The following is a 23,068-nucleotide window of genomic DNA, read 5'->3' as shown; positions in this document are numbered from 1 at the left end:
GCCTTCTGGGAAAGGAGCTGCTAAACTCCAGTTGCTGATTTTCCAAATAAAAGCATGACTATTTTTGCTTATAAATTAAAATGTAATAGATTATAAATTACTAATTAGACCAGTCCACTCAGCGAGCCAGGGACAGAATAGTGTCATGGTGTAATAATTAAAAGGAAATATAACTCATGACCCGAATGCCTAGTGGGGGCTGTTAATCATCCTGACTAGGGCGTCTTTGAAGGATTGAAACTTTTAGAATACTCAACTCATTAGCAAGAAGGACCCGTATCTTATAACAGTGGTAGGTCATATCTGCCTCAGGTTACTTTCTGCTGATCTAGAGTTCTATATGACCATGCACAAAAGCTATATTTAAGTATCAAAGGTGGGGTGTAGAAAGAAAAACCACTACGATTACAGGAAATATCACAGAACCAGCGCCATCATGTAATCAAAAGTTGGGGAGCCAGTATTTATTTTTAAGGTTTCTACCAGTGTCAGAGGAAATATGGATTTTAAGGTGTTGAAATTTAGTTTCTAAATTACATTAATGACATTTGAATCATGAGATCATGTAGATTCTTCATAAGTTGCTCAAGTAAACTGTGTAGTGGGTAGTAATGATCATCTGAATTACATGAGAGTGGCTCAAGAAAAGAAATTCCATCTCCACATCCAGCCTGACTGCAGCAGAGACACGAACAATAGGATGAAGGGAGATGATATGTGATATAACAATATGTAAGATAATGCCCTGCAGGGACATCATGGTGTTGTCCTTAAACAAGAAGACTTCAATTCTTCTAATGTTTACAGACTGGCAAGAAGCTGACCATTCAATAGTTAACAGCAGGTTGTGCAGGACTGATGGTGTTTTAGTTACCACACTCATAAAACACTAGTAACCTTTTATGTAACTGCAAAGCCAGATTGCCCATGTTATAACCAGGAAATAATCCTGAACAAGGAGGTGCACCAGTAATGGCAGAACCCCATCCTTAAAGCAAAAACTCTTTCACAACAATAAGCAGCTATTGTTTTCTCAGCTGGATTTGCCTTCTCTTTGGAATCATTGTGCCACAGATCTACATGAGATTTCAGAAAATTTACTTAGAGATGTGTTGCGTCTTTCAATAAGCTGCCACAGATGGAAGGGATTTGTGGCAGGTGTACCTGAATGCAACAGGAACCACCCAGTCTCCACGGCAACAGAACAAAGACAGACAATGGTTGTGTTGGCCAAGTGAATGAGAAGTCTCTGGGGACTGGTGCAGGAAACGTTACACCAGGACACATCCTTTTGCAGTTTTGTCCTACAGTGAAACTCTGGGGGTCTGAAAAAGCGTAATTCCAATAGTTGGCAATCAAGTGTTGCTTAAGAGGAAAAACAAAGAAAAATAGATTGAATTTATTATTCTTATGTAATCACCAGCAAAATAAATCTACTTCAGTTTTCTTCAGTCTCATATTTTCTTGTCCTGCATGTCAGTAGTTTTTTATGACTGAAGGTTGCCAGTCATCCAGGTCATGGTAATTCTGGTAGTTGAATCATAGCAACTCGACTGTTTGAGTTTCATGAAGACATTTCACCTCTTATCCAAGAGGCTTCATCAGTTCTGACTAGGAGTTCCAGTAGTTTGTTGGGGTTTTTTAACTTTTGAATGCTGAAGCTAATATTTCTCTTATTATGAAAAAGTTATTTGTTTATTGTTTTTCTACTTGTAATATTTATTTGTTTGTTTGTTCGTATTCTGGCGTATTTGTTTTGAATAAACGTGTGCAAATTGTAATACGATTCACAGCAACCTCATCTAAATATAAAGTAAACAATACTTGAGCTACTGCTAAAAAAGGTTTTTGTGTGCGAAACAGGGAGATAAAGCTTGTGTCTTTTTTACGTACCTACTTTCTTTCTCCACATCCTACAAAAAAAGGAGAATGAAAATGTTCCCAAAAAAGCAGAAAAGGCTGGAGGGACGGTTTGACTCCTCTTCTCCTTTTATGGTGACAGAGTGCAAGGATGTGGGCGGAGCTGCAGCGCCTACGTCATCAGCGTGCTCCCTCCACCCGGAAGTAGAGTATAACGTTCTATGTTAGTCTGAAGTTGTCGCTACTGTCTCAGAATATTCTGCATAAAGTTCACCACTATATTATTGTATAGTAGCATTGTTTTGCCTGCTGCACCGTGAAGATGAATGTGACTGAAAAAGAAAAGGTAATAGACGCTTGTTACAGAATGTATCATATTAAGCTTAGTAGATTCCATCCGTATCTTTGGGTCGAAGCTTGTCATTCTGAGTCCACTTGTCCACCTTTCTTGTCTCATCTCAGGACCCTGCAGCACTCAAAGAGGAGGGAAACGCCCTTTTCAAAGCAGGAGATTTGCCTAGCGCTGTTTGTTGTTACACTAAAGCTTTGAATCTGAGCGACAGTCAGTCAGAAAGTGCTGTTCTGTACCGCAATCGCTCTGCCTGCTACCTTAAACTGGAGGAGTACAGCAAAGCAGAGGCTGATGCCACAAAAGGTGGGAATGCTCACATTCCGGGGTATTAGAGTTCATAGATAATTAAACACTAGCTACCTAGGTTATATGCCACCCACCAGGTGCCTTTTAACAGCAAAAGTATGGCAACATTTGGCAGGATTATGTCTTGTTTGTTGCATGCACTTTGATTAAATTTTTTTCCATGCATTCATGCATATTATGTATTGAAAATTGTGTGTGTGTGTCACTGTTCAGCTCTTGATAGTGATCCGGGTGATGTGAAAGCCAGGTTCCGAAGATCACAGGCTTTTCTCAAACTCGGTCGACTTGACCAGGCATTCATGGATGCTCAGAGGTGTGCGCAACTAGAGCCAAAAAACAAAGCATTCCAGGATTTGCTTAGACAGCTGGGAGCACAAATTCAGCAAAAGGTGATGACCTGGTTGCTCTCAAAACGGATGCTGGCCTGCAGTGAAGCTTTATGAATGACTGTAAACACTGTTGTTCTGTAGCAACATGCATGATTGATTTTTCAGTCTCTACTCACCTGGCCTCTCTTTTTACAAATTCGTAGCATTTCTTATATTTATATAAACTTATAAATATCAGCGTTCTTTTTTATTTATGTGACAAAACAATTTCACCAAGGTGGATTAATAAATCTCTCATTTATTTTCTCTTGTCCGTGCAGTCAATACAGCTAAATTCCACAGATTCTCGTGTGCAGCAGATGTTCTCTCTCCTCTTAGATTCATCTGCAAAAGATTCAGATCAACAAAAGGTAACTTTGGTTCCCAAGGAAGACGTATTAGGTTCCTGTAGTTCATTTTTGACTGTTTTATCCTACTTAGACTGTCATTAAAATTTGTGATCCCTTCTGCATTCAGGCTGCACAGAATCTGGTGGTTTTATCGCGAGAAGATGCAGGAGCTGAGCAGATTTTCCGTAACGATGGGGTGAAACTGATTCAGAGGCTTCTTCAGTCGAAGCAGGAGGAGGTTGTGCTATCTGCTTTGAGGACGTTAGTGGGGTTGTGCACAGGGCATCAGTCCAGGGTAAGTGTGGCTGTTCTCCATGAAGTAGTTCAATGAGGATACTTATCAGCCTGAAAATTGTGTTTGCAAATAAGAGATACAGTTCATTCATTTCTGAGGTACACCAATTTTATAGATACAGAATATAAAAGAATTAAGTTATACACGTTATAAAAATGTATGTGTTTTTGTTCCGTAACATTAGTAACATCAAATCTCTTTTTTTTTGGAGACTATTCACTTGTTGGTAGAACTGTGTTGATAATGTTTTCTTAATGTAAGCATAATTGTTAAATCAGCTTTATAAATTAATAAACTATCAAGACTAGGTTTAAAATCTTCCTGAAGCTGCTCCTATATTCTTACTTCAAAATGTGAATGTTTGATTTTAATTGTAGGCTGTTCCATAGGTTTTCTTTTTAGAAGACTTTTAAATGGGACAAAATTTTGATTGGGCCTGTTAAATACTTTTCTTTAGCTGACATCTGTTGTTTTATTTCCAGACCATGGCCATAGTGAACGAGCTGCGGATGGAACAGCTGTGTGCAGTAATGGGATCAGGAGCCTCCGCTGTGTCCCTGGCTGCCTGCCACCTACTGCAGGTGATGTTTGAGGCTCTAACAGAGGGCATGACAAGAGAGATCAGAGGGAAAGATGAAGCCATTGTTCCCGGTCAGTTTCCAATCTTAAGCTGTTTATATTAGACTTGACTGCACTTCTGTACAGGTGTAATCCGTTTAATGTTGTGTGTGTTTGACAAGCATTGACTGTGTTGTCTGAACACAGAACCGTCCAAGGAGCTGCGCTCAATGTTACACCACCTCCTGCAAATGATCTCAGCCTCAAATGTGTCGGGACCGGGAAGAGACAGTGCTATCAACCTTCTGATCAAGCAGGTTCCCCGCAAATCTTTGAAAAACCCAGACAACTCCCTCACGCTGTGGTTGATAGACCAGGGTATGAAAATGTCTGCCTCTTTTGGTTCACAAAGCTAATTTCAGAAGGTTTGTTACACTGTTGTTCATGTAGCATTTCTCCAACCAACCAAATTTCTGCAGGACTTAAGAATATCCTGGAGGTGGCTGGAACAGTCCCCGAGCTTGCTGATGGACCACCTCTAACAGACAACTCCCACATGAGCTGCTCAGTGTTGCTAAGCAAACTGTACGATGACCTAAAGAGTGACAAAGAGAGAGAAAACTTTAGCAAACTTTGCGAAGAATTTGTGCAGTGAGTCGTCCCACCTATTTACCAGAAACAGCCAACATTTAGGTGTCATTTTGTGGATCAATAACCTGTGTGTTCATGTGTAGGCAACGTTTTAGTCAGTCTGGTTTGGACACCAAGTTGCGAGCCATCCAGACGGTGTCAGTGCTCCTGCAAGGGCCAAGCGATGTAGGCAACAGAATGCTGGAGCTGTCAGGGATGATGGATGTGGTCATCTCCCTTTGTGCCTCAAAAGAAATCACTCACCAGCAGATAGCTGTGGAGGCTCTAATCCATGCTGCAGGCAAGGCAAAGAGAGCTTCTTTCATTACAGCCAATGGTGTGGCCCTTCTGAAGGACCTCTACAAGAAGAGCGAGAATGACCGAATACGCGTGAGAGCACTCGTGGTAAGGGCTGCAGGGAGAGCAATTCTGTTAAACTAGAAGACAGGAAAATGTCTGAAGGTAACCACTGCATTCTGTTGGTTTGTGCACAGGGTCTGTGCAAGCTTGGATCAGCTGGAGGGACAGATTTCAGCATGAAGCAGTTTGCGGAAGGATCAACGCTGAAGCTCGCCAAGCAGTGTAGGAAGTATGCGAGACAGATTTGAATGTTGATCATTAGGAGCATTCATTTGGACAATCATGTGAAAATGGATTTAAGCTGTGTCCTATTTTTAGGTGGCTGTGTAATGAGTCTCTGCCTCCAACCTCCCGCCGGTGGGCCGTGGAGGGCCTGGCCTACCTCACCTTTGATGCTGATGTGAAAGAAGACTTGGTGCAAGATAAAAATGCCCTTCTTGGCATGTGTGAACTTGCAAAGGTTTGACTACTGACTCTATGTTTTCAATTACTGGTATTATATATATTATTTTTAAACTATAACTTTACCTGCTATTTTTTGCGCTTTGTGCTGCTACAGTCTGACGATAAGACAGTCCTCTTTGCTGTGGGCTCTACATTGGTGAATTGCACCAACAGTTATGATGCAGAGAAACCGGACCCGCAGTTGGTGGAACTGGCCAAGTATGCAAAGCAGCATGTACCTGAAGAGCACCCCAAGGTAACATTTAAAAGCTGCCCCATGACACTCTATTTATCATATGTCCTAAGATAACCTGCTTGTTTTGAGCTCAGGATGCCCTGTCTTATGTGGAGAAAAGGCTGAAGAAACTGCTGGAGGCAGGTGTGGTGTCTGCATTGGTGTGCATGGTCAAACAAGAGAGTCCTGCCCTCACTGATGCATGCAGGGAGTGTATCGCCAGGTGAGAATCCAGGAGGGGTGGGGATCTTTTTCAACTTGCATTTCTTTATGCAAAGTTTAACTTGCTATTTTTCTATGGCAGGGTCTTCTTAGCTTTGGTGGAAAAACAAGAAGACAGAGGCACAGTCGTGGCACAGGGTGGAGGAAAGGTATGGCACTGCCAAAAACTGTTCTGCGTTTAACCTGAATATATATACGTTGTTGCTGAAGTCCTTTCACCCCCACAGGCTTTGATTCCTTTGACATCTGAAAATACAGATGTGGGTAAAGTCAAAGCAGCACAAGCCCTGGCAAAAATAACGATAACGTCTAACCCAGAGATAGCTTTTCCTGGTGAAAGGGTGAGAACCACTTCATTTAAAAATCTCTTTTAAAAATAAGTTCAGTTCATTTCCTGTATGACATTATGCCTCTTTTTTGCAATGCAGATCTATGAGACTGTGCGCCCCCTTGTCAGTCTCCTGAGTCTTGAATGCACACTGCTGCAGAACTTTGAGGCACTCATGGCTCTCACCAACTTGGCCGGCATCAGTGAAAGACTCAGGTTGGCCACTAGTGGGAGGCAACGAAGATAACAACGAAAATTTTATTCTGATGCCAATTTTATAAGTATTTTCTGTTAAAGTTTGTGAATATAATACATAGATTTAGTTGCACATCTTTTACATATGGCTACCTCTCATGAAAAATCAAAATTTTTACTGAGACTTTCAGTTTTGGAAAAAAAATGTATATCTTTAGGTCAATATACAAGTATTGTAATATGTTGAGTATTTTAAATTTATAAATGTAACTTTTAGTTATGTTTCAAATTTAACAGTTAGTGATTTTACCTTACTAATACCATCATTTTATTGTGACTAGGCTATCGGATCATTTTAACATCATGACCTTGTACCTTGTATTTGTATTGATGTTCTACAGACAAAAGATTATAAAGGAGAAGGCAGTTCCAAAAATTGAAGGCTATATGTTTGAGGAGCACGACTTAGTTCGAGCTTCAGCTACGGAGTGCATGTGTAATTTGGTCTTGAGTACAGAGGTGAGACAGTACATGAGAGAACAGCACAGATATAGTTCAAAGATGGATTTAAGCCTTGGCTATTTGGTGTCTCCTCAGGTTCAGAAACTGTATCTAGCCACAGGAAATGATCGCCTTAAGCTGCTTGTTTTGTACAGCGGGGAAGAGGATGAGAGGTTGAGGAAAGCAGCTGCAGGAACTCTGGCCATGCTGACAGCTGAACAGCCTGAGCTCTGTGCCCGCATCCCAGGAACAGTAAGAACCCCTTCATCAGTTCAACAGTCACTATTTCAAAGTTGTATTTTTTTTTTCCTCATGTGTCACTGCTGTCTTCCCTCAGACGACCCACTGGCTTGAGATCGTTCAGGCGTTGTTGCTAAGTGACATACCTGATCTACGTCATCGCGGAGTGGTCATAGTTCAGAACATGATCCAGGCAGAGAAGAGTCTGGCTGAGACGCTTATAGAGAGTGAAGCTTTGGAGATTCTCTCTGTCTTGGCAAAGGGAGGAGAGGGGGCAGTAGAAGCTGTTTCTAGAATAGCCCAGAACTGTTTAGACCAGGCTATAGAGTACGGCATTATTAAGACCAGAGAGGGAAAGTGAATTGGACTACGAAAAATGCGGTGTGGATGTGCCTCTGGGGAACAAGTGCTTTTTGAATGATATGGGACCACTTAAGACATTTCCATTCCTAGGATATACATTTTTTGTCTGGATAATTAGAAATTGCCAGCAAGATTCTTATTTGTCTTTAAAGGTCTAATATGTCAGATATAGCAGTGCCTAAAGCATGCTATATCATGGTCCACTCAACATTCCTTTTTAATTATGCTACCAAATTTAAGGTATTGATTTTCAGTTTGTACTGAAAATGTTTTGAAAGTTGACATTCCGTACCCACGTAACATCATTCTTTGTTTCCCAAACTCCTACACACATTTTTAAGAGAAAGAAACATGTGTAATAAAATGTATAAAATGAAATCTATGGCATGTGCTGTAAATTTTAAACTGAAAAGATTTTTGACACTAAAAGTAATACATTTGTGGAAAAACACAGCTAAGCCAATTTTTATATATAATAAAGTTTTTGTTTACAGTGTCTGCTACGTGTTGAGTATACAGATCAGTGTATACTTTGGTAGAAAATAAAGTATTTACCAGAACATATTGGTTTTTAATTTTTTGTTTCTTCGGCCAAAGTGATCGAACTGATCATAATGGGCAGATAATTGAAGAATATATGGCTGAGAAAAATCTAGTGTGCTTAAACGATGGTAGTTATACAAGAATTAATATGAATATGGGTAAAGAGTCTGCATCTGGTTTTGACATTGGTGTTGAGTAGCATTTCAGCTCGGTGTGATTGGTCAGTGTGGCATAGAGGAACGATAGGGAGTGATCATTACCCAGTATGGTGCAAAATAAATATTGATTTTCTGCAAACAGGACAGAGAAAGGAGTGGAAATGGATCATTACTAAAGCAAATTGGCATTTATGGAGGAAAGTGATAGGCAGTTAAGTCAAGTTAGTGTAGAGCTGAGTATAGAGATGCTTGATTATAAAGTCAGCAAGGCATCTTAGCAGCTGCAACAAAAGCTATTCCAAAGACCAAAGGTAATGGGAGAAAGGTGATGCCATGGTGGGATGAGAAGTGTAAGGAGGCAGTGAGGGACAGAAATAGTTAAAAGAAAGCAAGTTAAAAGAACACACAATTTCCAACATTTGATTTAGTTCAAGAAGGCCCAGGCTACAGTGAGGAGAACTCACTGGCAGCAATTTTGTGCCTCAATAGGAAAGGTAACAGAGATAGGGGAGGTATGGGGGTGATTAGAAAGATGTCTGGAAACAGGAGAGATTGGAGTCATCCTGTTTTGGTGGAGGATGGTGTCACAACAGTGATGGATAGAGAAAGGGCAGAGATGATGGCAAACACATTTGTTAGAGTGCATAGCTCCAATAATTTATCAGAGGAGGGAAAGATTGGCAGGGATGTAACTAAGGCAGAGTATAGAGGGGTGTTAACTAGGGAAGTGAGTTTAGGATGGATGAGGATGCTCCTTTTACTATAGGTGAGCTTAGGATGGCCCTGGATAAGACTGGGCAAGCTGCGCCAGGGAAGGATGAGATAAATTATGTTATGATTAAACATTTGAGCAAAAGAGGTCTTGTTAAGTGGCCAATGTTGTATAAAACAACCCATTGCATTAACCTCACATATCTGTAAACTGATGGAAAGAATGATAAATGAAAGGTGAATATATTTAGTAGAGAGTAAAAGCAAGCTGGTGGTGTATCGGAGTGACCTTTGGAAGGGAAGGCAAACCTTAGACCCAGTAGTGTGTTTAGAAGATAAAATAAGGAAGGCTCAAGTCAGTAAAGAGGTTATAATTGCACTTTTCTTTCATGTGGAGAAAGCATATGACATGATGTGGAGGGAAGGGCTGCTGACAAAAGTCTGGTTATGGGAGAGTCGAAAGTTAGACTTAGAGCTTCTCAAAGTCAAGCACAGTAAGAAGAGCTCTGATATTAAAAGTGAGTGTTACTATATTCTGGACAGCAGATATAACAAATGGATCCAGATATATACGGATGGGTCAAAGGACACACAAACCGATACAACTGGCTCCGCATTTATAGTACCTTCTGGAAACATTGAATATAGTGCAAGAACATCAGACTATATCAATGTATTTGAAGCTGAGTTGGTTGCATTACGAATGGCAGTACAGTGGGTATTCCAGAATAACATTAAGAGGGCATTAATTTGCATGGATTCAGTATCTGCATTAATAAGTATTAAAACAAGTTGTCAAGATTCAGTAACAGATATAATAAGTGTCGAAATGGGGTCAGATTGTCAAAGTCAGAAGGGAAGAGTAATGTATGGTGGAAAACAATTGAGAGGTAGCAACAGAATTGGGAGGCAAAAGGCAAGGGGAGGCATCTTTTTTCAATAAAAAGGATGGACAACTCATCGAGAAGAAGGGGAAATAACAGAAAGGAACAGGTCATAATAGCAAGATTACGAATAGGGCACAGCAACTTAAATAGTACCGTATATATGGTGAGGAAACATACAAGTGGGTTGCCAACACCGGAAAATTGAGAAGTCTGTAAAGAAGAGTAATGGACATATACGTCGATAGATGGCAGTAATGCAACAGCTTGGATGCAAACTGCCGTTAAAACCGGAAGAAGGAAAAAGGACTTCTTCGGCCTCATTTTATGGTCGGACTCGCGTCAGCTGTAGGACGCATGCGCAGTATGTCTAAACTCTAAATAGCCACATGCTAAATTGGAACTCGAAACTCGTTGCGCGACTCAGTGTTTCACAAAAAGAGCTGGAAACGCACTTCTAATGCGGTGGTTCGGGTTTGGTTTCAATGCGTTTGAGCAGATACTCCCTCACGACGAACTAAATAAAGAGGGGCTAAGTGAAGTAAAAATCATTAGACCAGTAGAGCTAACAAGTCAGGGGGATGGACGTGATTGTAAAATAAGAGCATGCTGGAGTCGAAGAACAAATTTATATTTTAATAGTAAGAGTACTATACATTAAGTTGGTCGGCTGTGGCTGTGAAATACTGTTTGGCATTTAAATACAAGTCTGCTGGTTGCGTTTGTTCTCTTGCATTTTTTTTAAACTTGACACTTGATTTGTTTTTCTGCTGTGGTTCTTTTTTCAGATGTGTACTCACCAGATTGCCATGTGTTTTCCTCTGTTAGGTGACAGCTGTGTTTATGTAGCTGGATTTGGAGCAGTCACTGAATCCTGTGGTATTGTGAAGGAGAGCCATGGTTGCAAAGATGTCTTTGTCAGTGAATCCCACTTGACTCTTGCATTCTCAGACAGGCTTGAGTCCTGGGATCTGCAGAAGGTAGAGAAGACTCCAACGTGGAGTATGGAGTTAAATAAAGAGAGCTCTGGTATACCTCAAAACCCTGTATTGACTATTCTAATCTTTTTGAGATAGCTGGCTTCAAAGAAATTCTCTTGATTTTCAGACTCTCCTTTGAATCTGCCCCTGCTGCCTGGAGGTTATATAGCCACTAAAGCCCCTCTCTACCGCTCTTTATCACCACATTTGAAAGCCAAGAGTGTAGCAGTGAGTGCAGAACATGTCATGCTCCTCAGTGCCACTGGAGCTGTGTACACCTGGGGACTGGGCAGGTAGCCTTAATTCTCACCTCTGTGTGGTGTGACTTAACCATTTATAAGAACCTTACCTGGTAATGTGTGTCATCTTAAGTCATGGTCAGTTAGGGCATGGAGTTCTAACCTCGGAGGAGAAGCCCAGAGCAGTGGAGGCCTTGTGGGGGATGCCCATGGTCTGTGTAGCTACGGGAGGATGGCACTCCGTCTGCATTAGCGGTTTGTGGTTTTGCCAATGAGGGGTTTTGTTAAGGAAGGATCGAACCTTAATTCAGGTGATCTTGCACTCAGATGGGGGCGACCTTTATGTGTGGGGCTGGAATGAAAGTGGTCAGCTGGGACTTCCGTCACGCAGTCTGAGAAAAACACTGCCTCAACAGAGCAGTCCGAAAGCAGGTAATATATATTTTTCTCCTGTCACTGCAATGTCCTAATGGGCACACGATATAAATGAAAGCTTCAATGAAGATACCAATGAGGTTTTTCTTTTTTAAAAACAACAACAATCTTTTTAAACACAAATATCAAATGTATGAGTAACTGTACTGTGCAGGATCATCATCAACCGAAGAGACACAGGAAGGAGACAAACATGAGGAGGTGTTCATATCCATCCAGGCTTTCCCAGCACTGCTGGATGTTTCTCCATCATGTGAGATCATGGCCGTCAGCTGTGGCTCCCGCCACACAGCCGCCGTTACGAGTAAGGAACTTGTTATATTAATTACAATATCTGCAATATTTGATGCTCAGTAACATCGGCATTTATCTGGAATTCTCCGTGTTTCAGCCACAGGTGACCTCTACACCTGCGGCTGGGGTGAGTTTGTATTTGACATTTGACCCAACACTGTTTAACCCAACATTGACCCTTTTTAAAATTCTTTAAATAAAATGAAAATCAAAATGTTTTCTGCAGTATTAATTGAACTTTTGTATCTGTTTCCTTCTGTAACAATTTCAGGGGACTACGGTCAACTTGGACACCCGACTTTGAAGAGTACAGATGAACCTCAGCTTGTTGAGTTCTTCAAGAAGCAGCAGATGCGAGTGGTTGATGTAGTGTGTGGGGCATGGAACACTTTCGTAGCTGTTGTCGAAGAGAGAGTGGCTTAAATCAGCTTAAATCTCCTTAAATTGCCAAGACATAGATGTATAAATGAGTCATTTTGAAAAATAATTTTAATTTTCTGTATAGAAATTCAAAAATTACAGGATATTTATATTTCATAAATGATGCATAAAATAAAAACAATTATTCTTCCTCTGCTTTTGCATTTTTTAAAATATATATCTACACAGCTGCAGTTTTCTAAGTATCAACAGTAGATTTTATATAGGCAACGTGTAAGAAGCATCTCACGACAAACAGTTCTAAAAAGTTGGTGAAGTGTCCCCTTTTAAAGGCGGTAAAATCGACAAGTATAATTTAAGGCAAATGTTTAAAATTATTCTGAATGAAAATAAAACAGCATACAAGAGTTAATGGTGCATTTCCACTGTGGACCAGGGGGTTTCACAGCACAATCTTGAAAGAACTGAAAAGAAATTAAATAAAAAGTTAAGAGTGGACACCACTGCACTGTATGTGTGATAGCAGCAAAATTTCTAGTCACCTGACAAAGTCCGGAGACCTTGAAATGACATGTTGAAACTCGGAGAGGTTCACAGTTCCATCCTTGTCAATGTCTGACTCTTCCAGAATCTAAGCAATGTTCATATACTTAGGTTTTGTCATTGACTAATGTAGCAACAACACACATCAGTGTGCCTCGTAACATCAGCGAAATCCCCAATGAACTCACATTTTTAATGAGCTGCTTCATTTCATCTTCTGTTAGCTGTGTGTCAGTGGTCTCGCCAGTCAGGCAGTTCACCAGGTTCTTCAGGTCGCCACAATCGAGAGTTCCATCATCATCAAAGTCTGGAAGAATCAAAATGCTTAGAAAAGAGAGCGACGACCATTACTAACAGCTCATGTCACCATGCTGCTTACCAAATATGCGAAATGCGTAATGGGATTTGATTTCCATTGTAGCAGAGTCACTGAACGCACTTAAAAGGTCTAGAAAGTCCTCAAAACTCAGGCTCCCATCGTTCGGGTTAGATGTTGAGAATACTTGGCAGATCCTTTTCCGGAAAGGGTTAGACTATAATAGAAAGGAAACAAAATCTTTAAAGGGGAGTAGGGGGCAATTAAGTTACACATTGTTAGAATAGAAAGTTAATTCAAACTCCAGGCGATTAACTCTTAAAGTTCTTTTCACCTTAAGCTCTGGTAGTGTATGAATCTTTTCCATCGGCACCCGGGTATTGGAAAGATCTTTTGAAAGGTCAGCGTTTGAGAGCAGTTCAGTGTATCTCTTGTGAGCACTAAAACAAAGAGAGAAGGCTCGATAGAAGTACTTAATTACAACTAGTAGCTTAGTGTATGGAAAAAGATGAACTTACAGAAGAATTTCTTGCTTCGTCAGGAATGTCAGCTCCTAAAGAAGAAATTAGCATTTGTACAACTGTACATTTTGACTGCTGTCTTTACCACAACAGTACAAAGGTTCAGAAGCGTGGTATCATGTTACAATGTTATTCTAATGTTATATGAAATAATACCCCAAATTACAAACATAGTTCTACTCAAAGAGTCGAAAAGTTGTTGTCTAACTCTTCACTAATCAAGTTTGATTGTCTTGGATCATTACGATTCGTAATGTCAACTTTAGCCATTTGTTGTGCTTAGCCATGTAGCATATTTGCTTTACTTATATCGCTTACTTGATATTCTGAGAGTAGATCCTTTCCGAGTTGACTTGCCGTAGTACCCATAGTGATCCCACGACTCGAAAATGTAATTTATTTAATGTAAATTTGAATCAAGCGTCTTGCCAAACTACTAGCTACAATGTTTCTGATTCTCGGACTTCCGGGTATATTGCTCGCGCTATCTATTTCCTGCCTGAAGCTGTATCACAAGAGATGATCTTTTCGTTTAAAAACGAAAAAACAATTTAAAAACATTTTAAAAAGCAGAGACGATTTTTGTGCTTCTGTCACGTAGAAGAGGTCAATCCGATTGACTACTACTACTACTAATAACAACAATATTATTGTTGTTGTTGTTGTCATTGTTTCATGACCTCCAGTGTTTCTCCTCAATAAAAAGGCTGTGAAATGAAACCGCTTGTTGAAATTTTATTGTTGCAACTTGTGGGAAAAAAAATAAATTTCATGTGGAAGATCTTGTGAGTTATCTCCTCCATATCCAGCCTTGGGAAAGGGCATCATTTAAGCTCCGAGATTTGTCTCCCAGTCTACCGTGTCTGAAATTAGAAATGTAGTTAACAACAAAATAAAATCTCATTTATTTGCAAATATACAAATGCATATACAAAGTGCCCAAATGCAAGTTTGTTTTTTTGAGGGGGATAAAGGTACCTGTCATTTTTGTGCCTTCTTTGGTCTCAGCTGGTACTCCGATCCCATACTCATTTTCAGCTGTAATTCTGAAGAAGTAGATGCCCCCCTCCTCCAGGTCAGACACCTTGTATGACAGTCGCCGACATTTATCTGTGAGTCTTGTCCAGCCTTTTTTCCTGATGTCATGTATATCTACAAGATAATTTTTGACAGGATCTCCTCCCTCATTTTCTGGGATGTCCCAAGAAACAGTGGCAGAGATTTTTGTCACATCTTTGACTGTTAAATGAGTAGGCGGACCAGGTGAATCCAAGACCCGTACATTGAGTGTCAGGCATGTAGATCCAGCTATGTTTTGCAGTTTGACTGTGTATTTCCCTGAGTCGTCACGGGTTGCACCTTCCAGTGTGATGGAGGTGACAGAGCTGCTGGTGTTAATCATTCCTCTTACTCTGAGATCTACATCTGCTTTCTCCCATGTTACACTAGGAACTGGTTTGCCAGTGAAAGGCATGGTTAAGGTAAATGAACTGCCAGCCTTTACAAGAAGTGTCTTCCTTGTGTCAGCAGTAATATCAAACCTGGGTTCCTCCTCTCTCTCCATGGCCACTTGTGGATCTGATTCAGGACTGGGCTCACTGATGCCAATTTTGTTTATGGATCTGACAGTAAAAACATATTGTGTCCCAGAGGACAACCCAGTAACCGTGAACTCTGTTTTGTCCGTGTTGTGGACACCAACATTCCACTCTTCTTCGGTAGATTTTCTGTACTCAATTTTGTATCCTGTGACTGCTGCTCCACCATCAAATAGCGGCTTGTTCCACGACAGGGTGATGGAAGATCTAGATGAATCAGTTATGGAGAGCTTTGAAGGAGGGGAAGGTAAAAATTTGGGATCCTCTGCCAGTGTGAGCGGGCATGGAAGACTGGGTTCACTCAGTCCAGCAGAATTTTCAGCAAAAACTCGGAATTCATATTCACAACCTTCACGCAGACACGAGGCTTTGGCTCTTTGGTCATAAACGAGTTTCTTGTTGACCCGGACCCAGCGGACTCCCTGCTTCTCCCTCTTCTCAATGATGTAACCACTTATGCGGCTGCCACCATCAGTCTCAGGTCTCTTCCAGCAGATAGTCATGGTATCACTGGTTGCGCTGGTGACCTCCACATCTGTTGGAGCTGATGGTACAGTAAATGGATCTGTGGCCTTTACAGCCTCACTTTCCAAAGTTTCTCCTTCCCCATACTTGTTCACTGCTCTAACTCTGAACAGGTATTCATTTCCTTTGAGCAGCTTGGATATTTTGCAGGTAGTTGCCATCATGTCACTATACATGACAATCCAAGAGACACGGCTGGTTTCACACTTCTCAACAATGTAGTGCAGGATCTCGGCACCACCAGTTTCATGAGGAGGTCCCCATGACAAAGTGCATTTCTCTGCAGAAAGACCAGATACTTCCAGAGGCCCCGCTGGTGGCCCTGGTCTGTCCAGGACTTTGCAAGTGATCATTTTTGATATGGTACCCCCTGGATTCTGTAGGGTCAGTGTATATTGTCCAGAATCTTTCCTAACACATTCTCGGATAAGTAGAGAGGTGTGTGTTTTTGTTGCTGTCATTTCAATCCTCCCTTTGGATCCAATATTTCTGCCATTCTTTAACCAAAATACTGTGGGGTTTGGGCGACCATAGATATCAGCATCTATTCTTAGGAGATCCCCTGCTTTGACAACTACCACCTGTCTAAATTTATCCTCCATGGTAATTTTAGGTGACTCTACGTCATGCTGCACTGTCACAGGCCCAGTAGTTTCAGACGGTGCACTGAGAAGCTCAGCGGCGTTTTTCGCAGTCACACGAAAATCATACTGTTCATCCTCGGTGAGCCCAGTGACATCCAAAAAGGTGTCCAGTAAGGTGGTAAAGTTGCACTTGAGCCAGCAGCCATTTGGTATTTCTTTGCATTCAACAATGTAGCCAGTTATTTTAGCCCCACCATCATATTCTGGTCTATCCCACGAAAGAGAAACTGAGCTGGTGGTTATGTTGGTGACTGCGAGGTTACGTGGGGGATCACACTGGTCTCTCGCTGCCACGGCCTCTGATGCCTTACTGCATGGTCCAATACCAGCCATATTCTCCGCGCAGACCCGAAACTCATAAACCAATCCTTCATCAACATTGGCTACTTTAAACTGGGTGTCAATCACTGGGATTTTATTCAACTTTGTCCACAAAATGCTGCTCTGATCTTTGCATTCAACGTGATATCCAATTATTGGGCTACCACCATCATTGTCCGGCATGCTCCATGCTATCATGATGAAAGACTTCGAAGCATTCACAATCCTAATGTTGTTTGGTTGATCAGGAGGCTTGAAGGGATACTGAGCAATAACAGGCTCAGATTCCAAAAAGTGGCTTTTGCCATAACGATTCTCTGCAGCTATACGAAATTGATATTCAGTGCCATGTGTTAGACGACCAATTTTTATTGAGGTCCTAGCAACCGTAGATGAGACTGTTTGCCATACTGTGCTGGTGGTATCTCTCTTCTCCACTATATAATTGCTAATTTGACATCCGCCTGTATAACGTGGGGGCTGCCATGACAAACACATGAAGTCAGCACTCACTTCGTCAATGCTAAGATCAGTTGGCGGCTCGGGTTTTTCAAATACATTTACATGGATTTCCATAGATGCAGTACCTGCCGAGTTGGCCAGGAACACCTCATATACACCTACATCTGTCCTGATTGCATCTTTAATAATGATCTGAGTCAAAGTGTCAGATGTATTTGCATTTACCCGGCATGTCTCTTTCAGCAAGTTTCCATCTTTCTTCCAGACTACTGTTGGAGGGGGCACAGCCCTGAATGGAACGTCAATCTTTAGATCATTTCCTGACTTCACATTGAAGGCATTGGACAGCAAATTGAAAACAGGCTCAGCACTAGTATCTTTGAATATAACAGGCATCACGAGGGATTTTGGCTCACTTTTTCCTTTTTCATTCACAGCACTGACTCTGACAAAATACTCCCTTCCTCTGGCCAGCCCATTCAGAGTTACTGTCACTGCTTTGTTTTCAGAATATGTTATCCAATTGTCATCTTCTTTGGTCTTTATTTCTACAATATAGCTTGTGATCTTGCTTCCTCCGTCATTGTCTGGTTTCTCCCAGGAGAGTCTTCCACCACTACAGGTAACATCACTCAGAGTGATTTTGCCTGGAGGAAAAGGAACCTCACACATTTTGACAACCTCAGTTGTTTCTGCAGGCAGTCCTGTACCAAATTCATTCACAGCTAAAACACGGAAATAATAGAAGGATCCTTCCTGGAGATTGTCAATCTTGTAGGAGTTCCTCACACAGTTACTGCAGACACTTGTGAAAGTCTTTCTGGCCTCCTCTCTTTTTTCTATGATATAGTGCAAAATCTTCGCTCCTCCATCAACAAGAGGCGGCTCCCAGGAAATCGACAAAGAGTCTCTCTTTACATCCTTTACCTGTAAGTTGGTTGGTGCACTGGGAGAATCCAGAACTCTGACATTGATAAAGGCTGATTTAGAACCACTGCAGTTTTCAGCAGTCAGTACATATTTTCCTGTGTCATCTCTTTTAACATTCTCAATCATTAACACTGTGTAGGAGTCTGTAACCTCAATCTGAGCTCGCTCGCTCAGCATACCATCTTCTTTTGACCATTTCACCTCAGGTTGTGGCCGCCCTTTGACACTGACAACAAGTCGTAGTGTGGAACAGGATCGAACATTTACAATCTTCCTCAAAGTTCCATCTAGCTCAATCTCAGGCGCTTCCAACTTTTCAGCAGTCACCACATTCCTTAGCAGACCCACATTCTCACCGACGCCCGCAGCATTTATTGCACTTAGGCGAAAATTGTGCTCTGTGTTTTCTCTGAGTCTATTTACAGTGTAGTTGGTGTCCTCAATCCCTATGCTTGATGAACAGGTGATCCATTCTTCCTCAGATGCTTCCTTCATCTCTAATATGAATGCATTTATAGCTGCTCCACCATCATAGATAGGCCGTGACCAGGTTAGAGACACTGTACTGGGGGAATAATCTGTCACTTTAAAGTTGACCGGGGGACCAGGTGGGTAGACAGCTTCACAAACCTTCACATACTCGCTTGGCTCACTAGGAGGGCCCACACCGGCAGCATTCTCTGCCATCACCCTAAACTGATAATAGTGGCCCTCTGAAAGTCCTGTACACCGAAACCGCAAATCATTCAACCTCCTTCTGTTGCATTTGGTCCACCTGACACCCTCTTTATCACGTTTTTCAAGGATGTAGCCATCAATCTCAGAGCCACCATCAGTCTCAGGTCTTTCCCATGTCAGCACCACAGAGTCACCAGTAACACTGCTGGCTGAAGGGGTTGAAGGTGCAGCAGGTGTGGTAAAAGGATTCTGCGCAATAAATGGGTCTGATTCCAGAAATTCACCAACACCGAACTTATTCACAGCAGCAATTTTGAATATATATTCTTTACCAGGGACAAGTTTGTTCACTTTGTAACTAACACCTTCTACATGAGACTCAACTCCTGTCCATGTAACACGGCTGCTCTCCCTTTTTTCAATGACATAGTGAGAAATACTAGCGCCACCATCATGTGAAGGAGGGTTCCAGTGAAGATTACACTTTTCTGCACTGACAACCTTTACCTTCAATGGTCCATCAGGAGGTCCAGGTCTATCTAGGACCCTCACATTAACTGGGACAGATGTGGTTCCACCACAGTTACTGAGGTTTAAGAGAAAGTTTCCCCCATCCACTCGTATACAGTCCCTGACAGTGAGAGTTGTATGGGTGAGTGTGTTCTTGATCTCCATTCTTGGTGAAATTTTTGCAATTTCTTTTCCATCCTTTAGCCATATTACTTGAGGAAGAGGCTTTCCAAAGTAATCTGCATCAATAATGAAGGTTTCACCAGCCTGCGCGATGACCATCATCTTAAACTTAGGATCAATGAATGCTGTGGGCGCTTCAATGACATCCTGAGCGATGAGGGTTACACTTTCTGAAGGTGTGCTCCACACCCCGGCTCCATTCTTAGCTGTCACTCTAAACTCATAACCTTGTCCTCCTGTCAGCCCAGTGACCGTGAACTGATTTTCGATGATATTCGTGAAGTTTGCCTTCATCCATCTGCCATCCGGGAGCTCTTTCTTTTCAACGACATACCCCGTAATCGTGCTTCCACCATCATGCCTGGGTTTTGACCACTGAAGTGTAACACTGTCTTTTGTAATGATAACAGTTTCAGGTTTGCCGGGTGGATCACAAGGGTCTCTTGCCACATAAGATTCCGATGCCTTGCTAGGCGAGCTAAGTCCAGCAATATTCTCTGCAAAGACTCTGAATTCATACTCAATACCTTCCTCCAGTCCACTTGTCTTGAATCGAGCATCTGTTATAATGAGCTTGTTCAGCTTGGTCCATAAAATACTATTCTTCTCTTTGCGTTCAAGGTGATAGCCTGTGATGGGACTGCCTCCATCCATGGCAGGTGGCTCCCATTCAATCACCATACTGTACTTTGTGACTGTGGTTGCCACTGGTATTCCAGGAGCACCAGGCACACTAAAGGGATATTGTGCAGTTACAACAGGGGATGTGATGGCTGAACTCTTTCCATACCTGTTTTCTGCAAAAACTCTGAACTGGTACTCACTGCCGGTCTTCAGTTTGGTGATTTTTATAGTTGTTCTTACTGTTGTTGTTGACACAGTTTGCCATTCTGTACTTGTGGTTTCCCGTTTCTCTACAATGTAATTGTCCAGCTGACAGCCTCCAGTATATTCCGGTGGATCCCAGGAAATGACAGCAAAGTCAGAACTGACCTCATCGATCCTTATAGGTACTTTGGGTGGGTCTGGCTTTTCAAGAACAGTCACAGTGATTTCTCCTGTACATTTTCCAGCACTGTTGCTCGCTGTGATAGAGTATTGGCCAGCGTGCTCCCTGGCACTGTGTCGGATATGAAGGACCGTTAGTGATGACGTATTTAGAATTTCTAACCTTGATGTCTCCTTGACTGCCTGGCCATTTTTCTGCCACTCAATTTTAGGTGCTGGGTGACCGACCACTGGAATTTCTACCTTTAGTACTTCACCGTTCTTAATGGTAAATGTGCTAAACGTTATCTGGAGTTTGGGCTTGACAGCATTTTCCATCTCAGCAGCTTCGGTCTTGACATTTGGTGTGGCTCCTCTGTTCTGTGCCGAAGCTGAGGAAGGACCTAATGTAAAGACAGATAAATGTCAAGCAGACAGTTCAGTGTATTCATTAATACATAATTTGCTATTTCTTGTGATATTTTAGACTAAACATTTTTCTTTTTTTGAACCCATATTAAAACAATTGTTACTTTTAGGTGTATTCCCTTTCATTAAATAGTCTTATACAGAGGTTGGCTTTTGTCTCGTCCCTTTTCAAAAGAACTTTTTGCTAACCACGAAATGTATGATCATAAAAATATATTAGTTAATGATAACTTTAAGAATTAATTATATGTTTTAAACCTCTACATACTTCTTAAGTAACTGTGATGTACATTAGCATTGCTATGGAACTGAAAGCTTTTGAAATTAAGTCGATGTCAACAACTGGTCTGTTTTCATTGCTGCTTTTAGTATTGTGCTATCATGATAATTCTAAATTTAAAAAGTATTTTATTACTAGTTATCCAACAGCAATAGAATGGCATACCTTGGACAATGACTTCACAGGGTGACTGAGAATCCTTTGCTGGCAGCTGTGCATTGATATCTGGTGTCATGTTTATATTTAGACCATGTGCTTGATCTTCTGTATTCTTTCCCTTCTATAAAGGAAAATGGTACAAAGATTGTAAGAAAATGATAATTATAAATAAACCAACAACCAGAATCATTATTTAAATCTTTTTCCTCTGGGTTTTAGTTTTTGATATGGCTTATAGCTATAATACCTTAATGACAACCAAACAAACAATGTTTGAGAATGTTTTTATAGTGTTTCAGATAAGCTGTAAAATAGTTGTTTTTCGTGTAAAGTCCAGCTAAAAGAGCATATTCATGTTTAAAAAAACAAAAAAGCAAGTCTAACAGAGTCAAGTCTATTATTATCCTCCTCTAAATGTTTAAAGAAGTTCACTTTAAATGACATGATACTGACGAAGAATAAATAAATAAAAAGAATTATAACTCTATATGCTCTAATTCTTTTTCATAATAATTTGAAACATAAATCAGTCTTACCTTATTATTGTCGGCTTCCATTGTTTTATCTTCTTATTCTCCTTTATATAAATAAAAATATTGAATTAAGCTTAAACGATGGTAGCGATCCTCCCAAACTCTGAACCACGTAACACTGCTGAACGCGACCCGTTTTTATCTCCGGACTCATGAAACTAAAATAACCTGGAGTCCTGATTGGCCCGCTGCGTGTTCGTTCATTGCCAGTAAGAGTAAATAGAGTCAGTCGGGGAAAAAGCGACCGAAACAAAAAATTAATTCAATGATTGAAAGCTGTACTGGTCGACTTACGCCGAATTTATTGGTTTGTATTAGGCTACCGCGTTATTGCGCTGCGAAGTTTATTTTGAAGAGCGAACCGGAAGCTGCTTGGCAGTCTTACAATAAAATGTGGGTTTCATTAATGTTCAACAAGAAAAATATTAATTATATTAATAATTAGGAATACACAGCACAACTGACCCAACTGTGTTGACGACATACTTAGTTAGAAAGGTAATAGCAGGAATGCTGACCTATTTCATATCAATTTAGAGTTCCTTTTAGATGCAGAAATAATAATGGTACCTCATGTGAAAGGTATTACCTTAAGTAAAGCGTTTATTGCCCTGGGGTGGACAAATAAATCAAACGGAACACTGCTAACATTCAACTTTTCAATGCAGAATGTGAATAAGTATCTAGAGTCACAAGATCTCGTGATTGACACTTGTGTTAAACTGATTCAGTTAGTCAAGCAGTGATTAACAGCACTAATTGTAATCTCATTCACTTATCAGATGGTACCATCATGCATCAGTTTGTCAACAGCAACCAAGACTTTATTTGTGAATTTGTGTTCCAACTCTGGTATCATCTGGGTGAATTCACAACTCCAGTCCTGAAGAAATAATATTTAATAAGGAGAGAGGAGGGAAATAAAAGGGGCAAGATCAGCCTGGGAAAATGGTTGTGCTGATCAGTGTAAGTACTATGGGGTTTGGACATTCCCTGCAATCTAAACGAGCCATTATATTGTTTTTGGTTTTGACTACAGGAGTTTGAAGTTTTGTAGAATGCAAAACTGCACTTTTTTCGAGTGCTGCTTACACACAATCATGTGTTACAAATGGAAATATCACAGGAGCACTAAAAATTAACACACACTCACAATAGTGCATACTCTGATGCAGTATGCACTAACAGGAAAAACTACTGCAGTGTATAAACTATCA

The 23,068-nt window shown here is 41.0% G+C and overlaps 4 protein-coding genes across 5 annotated transcripts; 2 read left to right on the top strand and 2 right to left on the bottom strand.

Annotated features, from left to right (window-relative positions):
- The first annotated feature begins 2,047 nt into the window (after positions 1-2,047).
- On the top strand, positions 2,048-8,169 carry unc45a (unc-45 myosin chaperone A). The gene is made up of 19 exons (XM_057053105.1): positions 2,048-2,206; positions 2,323-2,515; positions 2,732-2,907; positions 3,168-3,257; positions 3,364-3,531; positions 4,014-4,182; positions 4,297-4,467; positions 4,569-4,740; positions 4,824-5,124; positions 5,214-5,308; positions 5,398-5,539; positions 5,639-5,779; positions 5,854-5,981; positions 6,063-6,129; positions 6,208-6,321; positions 6,409-6,524; positions 6,905-7,022; positions 7,101-7,256; positions 7,342-8,169. The coding sequence occupies exons 1-19, from the start codon at positions 2,183-2,185 to the stop codon at positions 7,603-7,605; spliced, it is 2,805 nt and encodes a 934-aa protein (XP_056909085.1). The 5' UTR covers positions 2,048-2,182; the 3' UTR covers positions 7,606-8,169.
- A 2,069-nt stretch (positions 8,170-10,238) lies between these two features.
- On the top strand, positions 10,239-12,423 carry rccd1 (RCC1 domain containing 1). 2 transcript variants are annotated; one of them, XM_057052263.1, is made up of 8 exons: positions 10,239-10,267; positions 10,732-10,932; positions 11,011-11,176; positions 11,256-11,377; positions 11,450-11,554; positions 11,712-11,861; positions 11,949-11,978; positions 12,123-12,423. In XM_057052263.1, the coding sequence occupies exons 1-8, from the start codon at positions 10,261-10,263 to the stop codon at positions 12,272-12,274; spliced, it is 933 nt and encodes a 310-aa protein (XP_056908243.1). In that variant the 5' UTR covers positions 10,239-10,260; the 3' UTR covers positions 12,275-12,423. The 2 variants fall into 2 exon arrangements, with proteins under 2 accessions (XP_056908243.1, XP_056908242.1); XM_057052262.1 differs by lacking the exon at positions 10,239-10,267 and adding an exon at positions 10,274-10,544.
- On the bottom strand, positions 12,323-14,115 carry LOC130536373 (calcium and integrin-binding protein 1-like). Its single transcript, XM_057052264.1, has 7 exons — positions 13,931-14,115; positions 13,610-13,644; positions 13,426-13,531; positions 13,155-13,308; positions 12,964-13,082; positions 12,775-12,863; positions 12,323-12,696 (listed from the first exon to the last, which is right to left on the bottom strand). Exons 1-7 carry the CDS (start codon positions 13,979-13,981, stop codon positions 12,675-12,677), a joined length of 576 nt encoding a protein of 191 aa, XP_056908244.1. The 5' UTR covers positions 13,982-14,115; the 3' UTR covers positions 12,323-12,674.
- A 219-nt stretch (positions 14,116-14,334) lies between these two features.
- On the bottom strand, positions 14,335-22,116 carry LOC130536371 (titin-like). Its single transcript, XM_057052261.1, has 4 exons — positions 21,855-22,116; positions 21,325-21,439; positions 14,591-20,854; positions 14,335-14,475 (listed from the first exon to the last, which is right to left on the bottom strand). Exons 1-4 carry the CDS (start codon positions 21,873-21,875, stop codon positions 14,441-14,443), a joined length of 6,435 nt encoding a protein of 2,144 aa, XP_056908241.1. The 5' UTR covers positions 21,876-22,116; the 3' UTR covers positions 14,335-14,440.
- Between the last annotated feature and the right edge of the window lie 952 nt (positions 22,117-23,068).

Source organism: Takifugu flavidus, chromosome 13 (assembly GCF_003711565.1).
Source record: "Takifugu flavidus isolate HTHZ2018 chromosome 13, ASM371156v2, whole genome shotgun sequence".
Lineage (NCBI taxonomy): Eukaryota > Metazoa > Chordata > Actinopteri > Tetraodontiformes > Tetraodontidae > Takifugu > Takifugu flavidus.
Note: the sequence above shows the minus strand (reverse complement) of the source record. Positions and strands in the feature narration are given on the sequence as shown.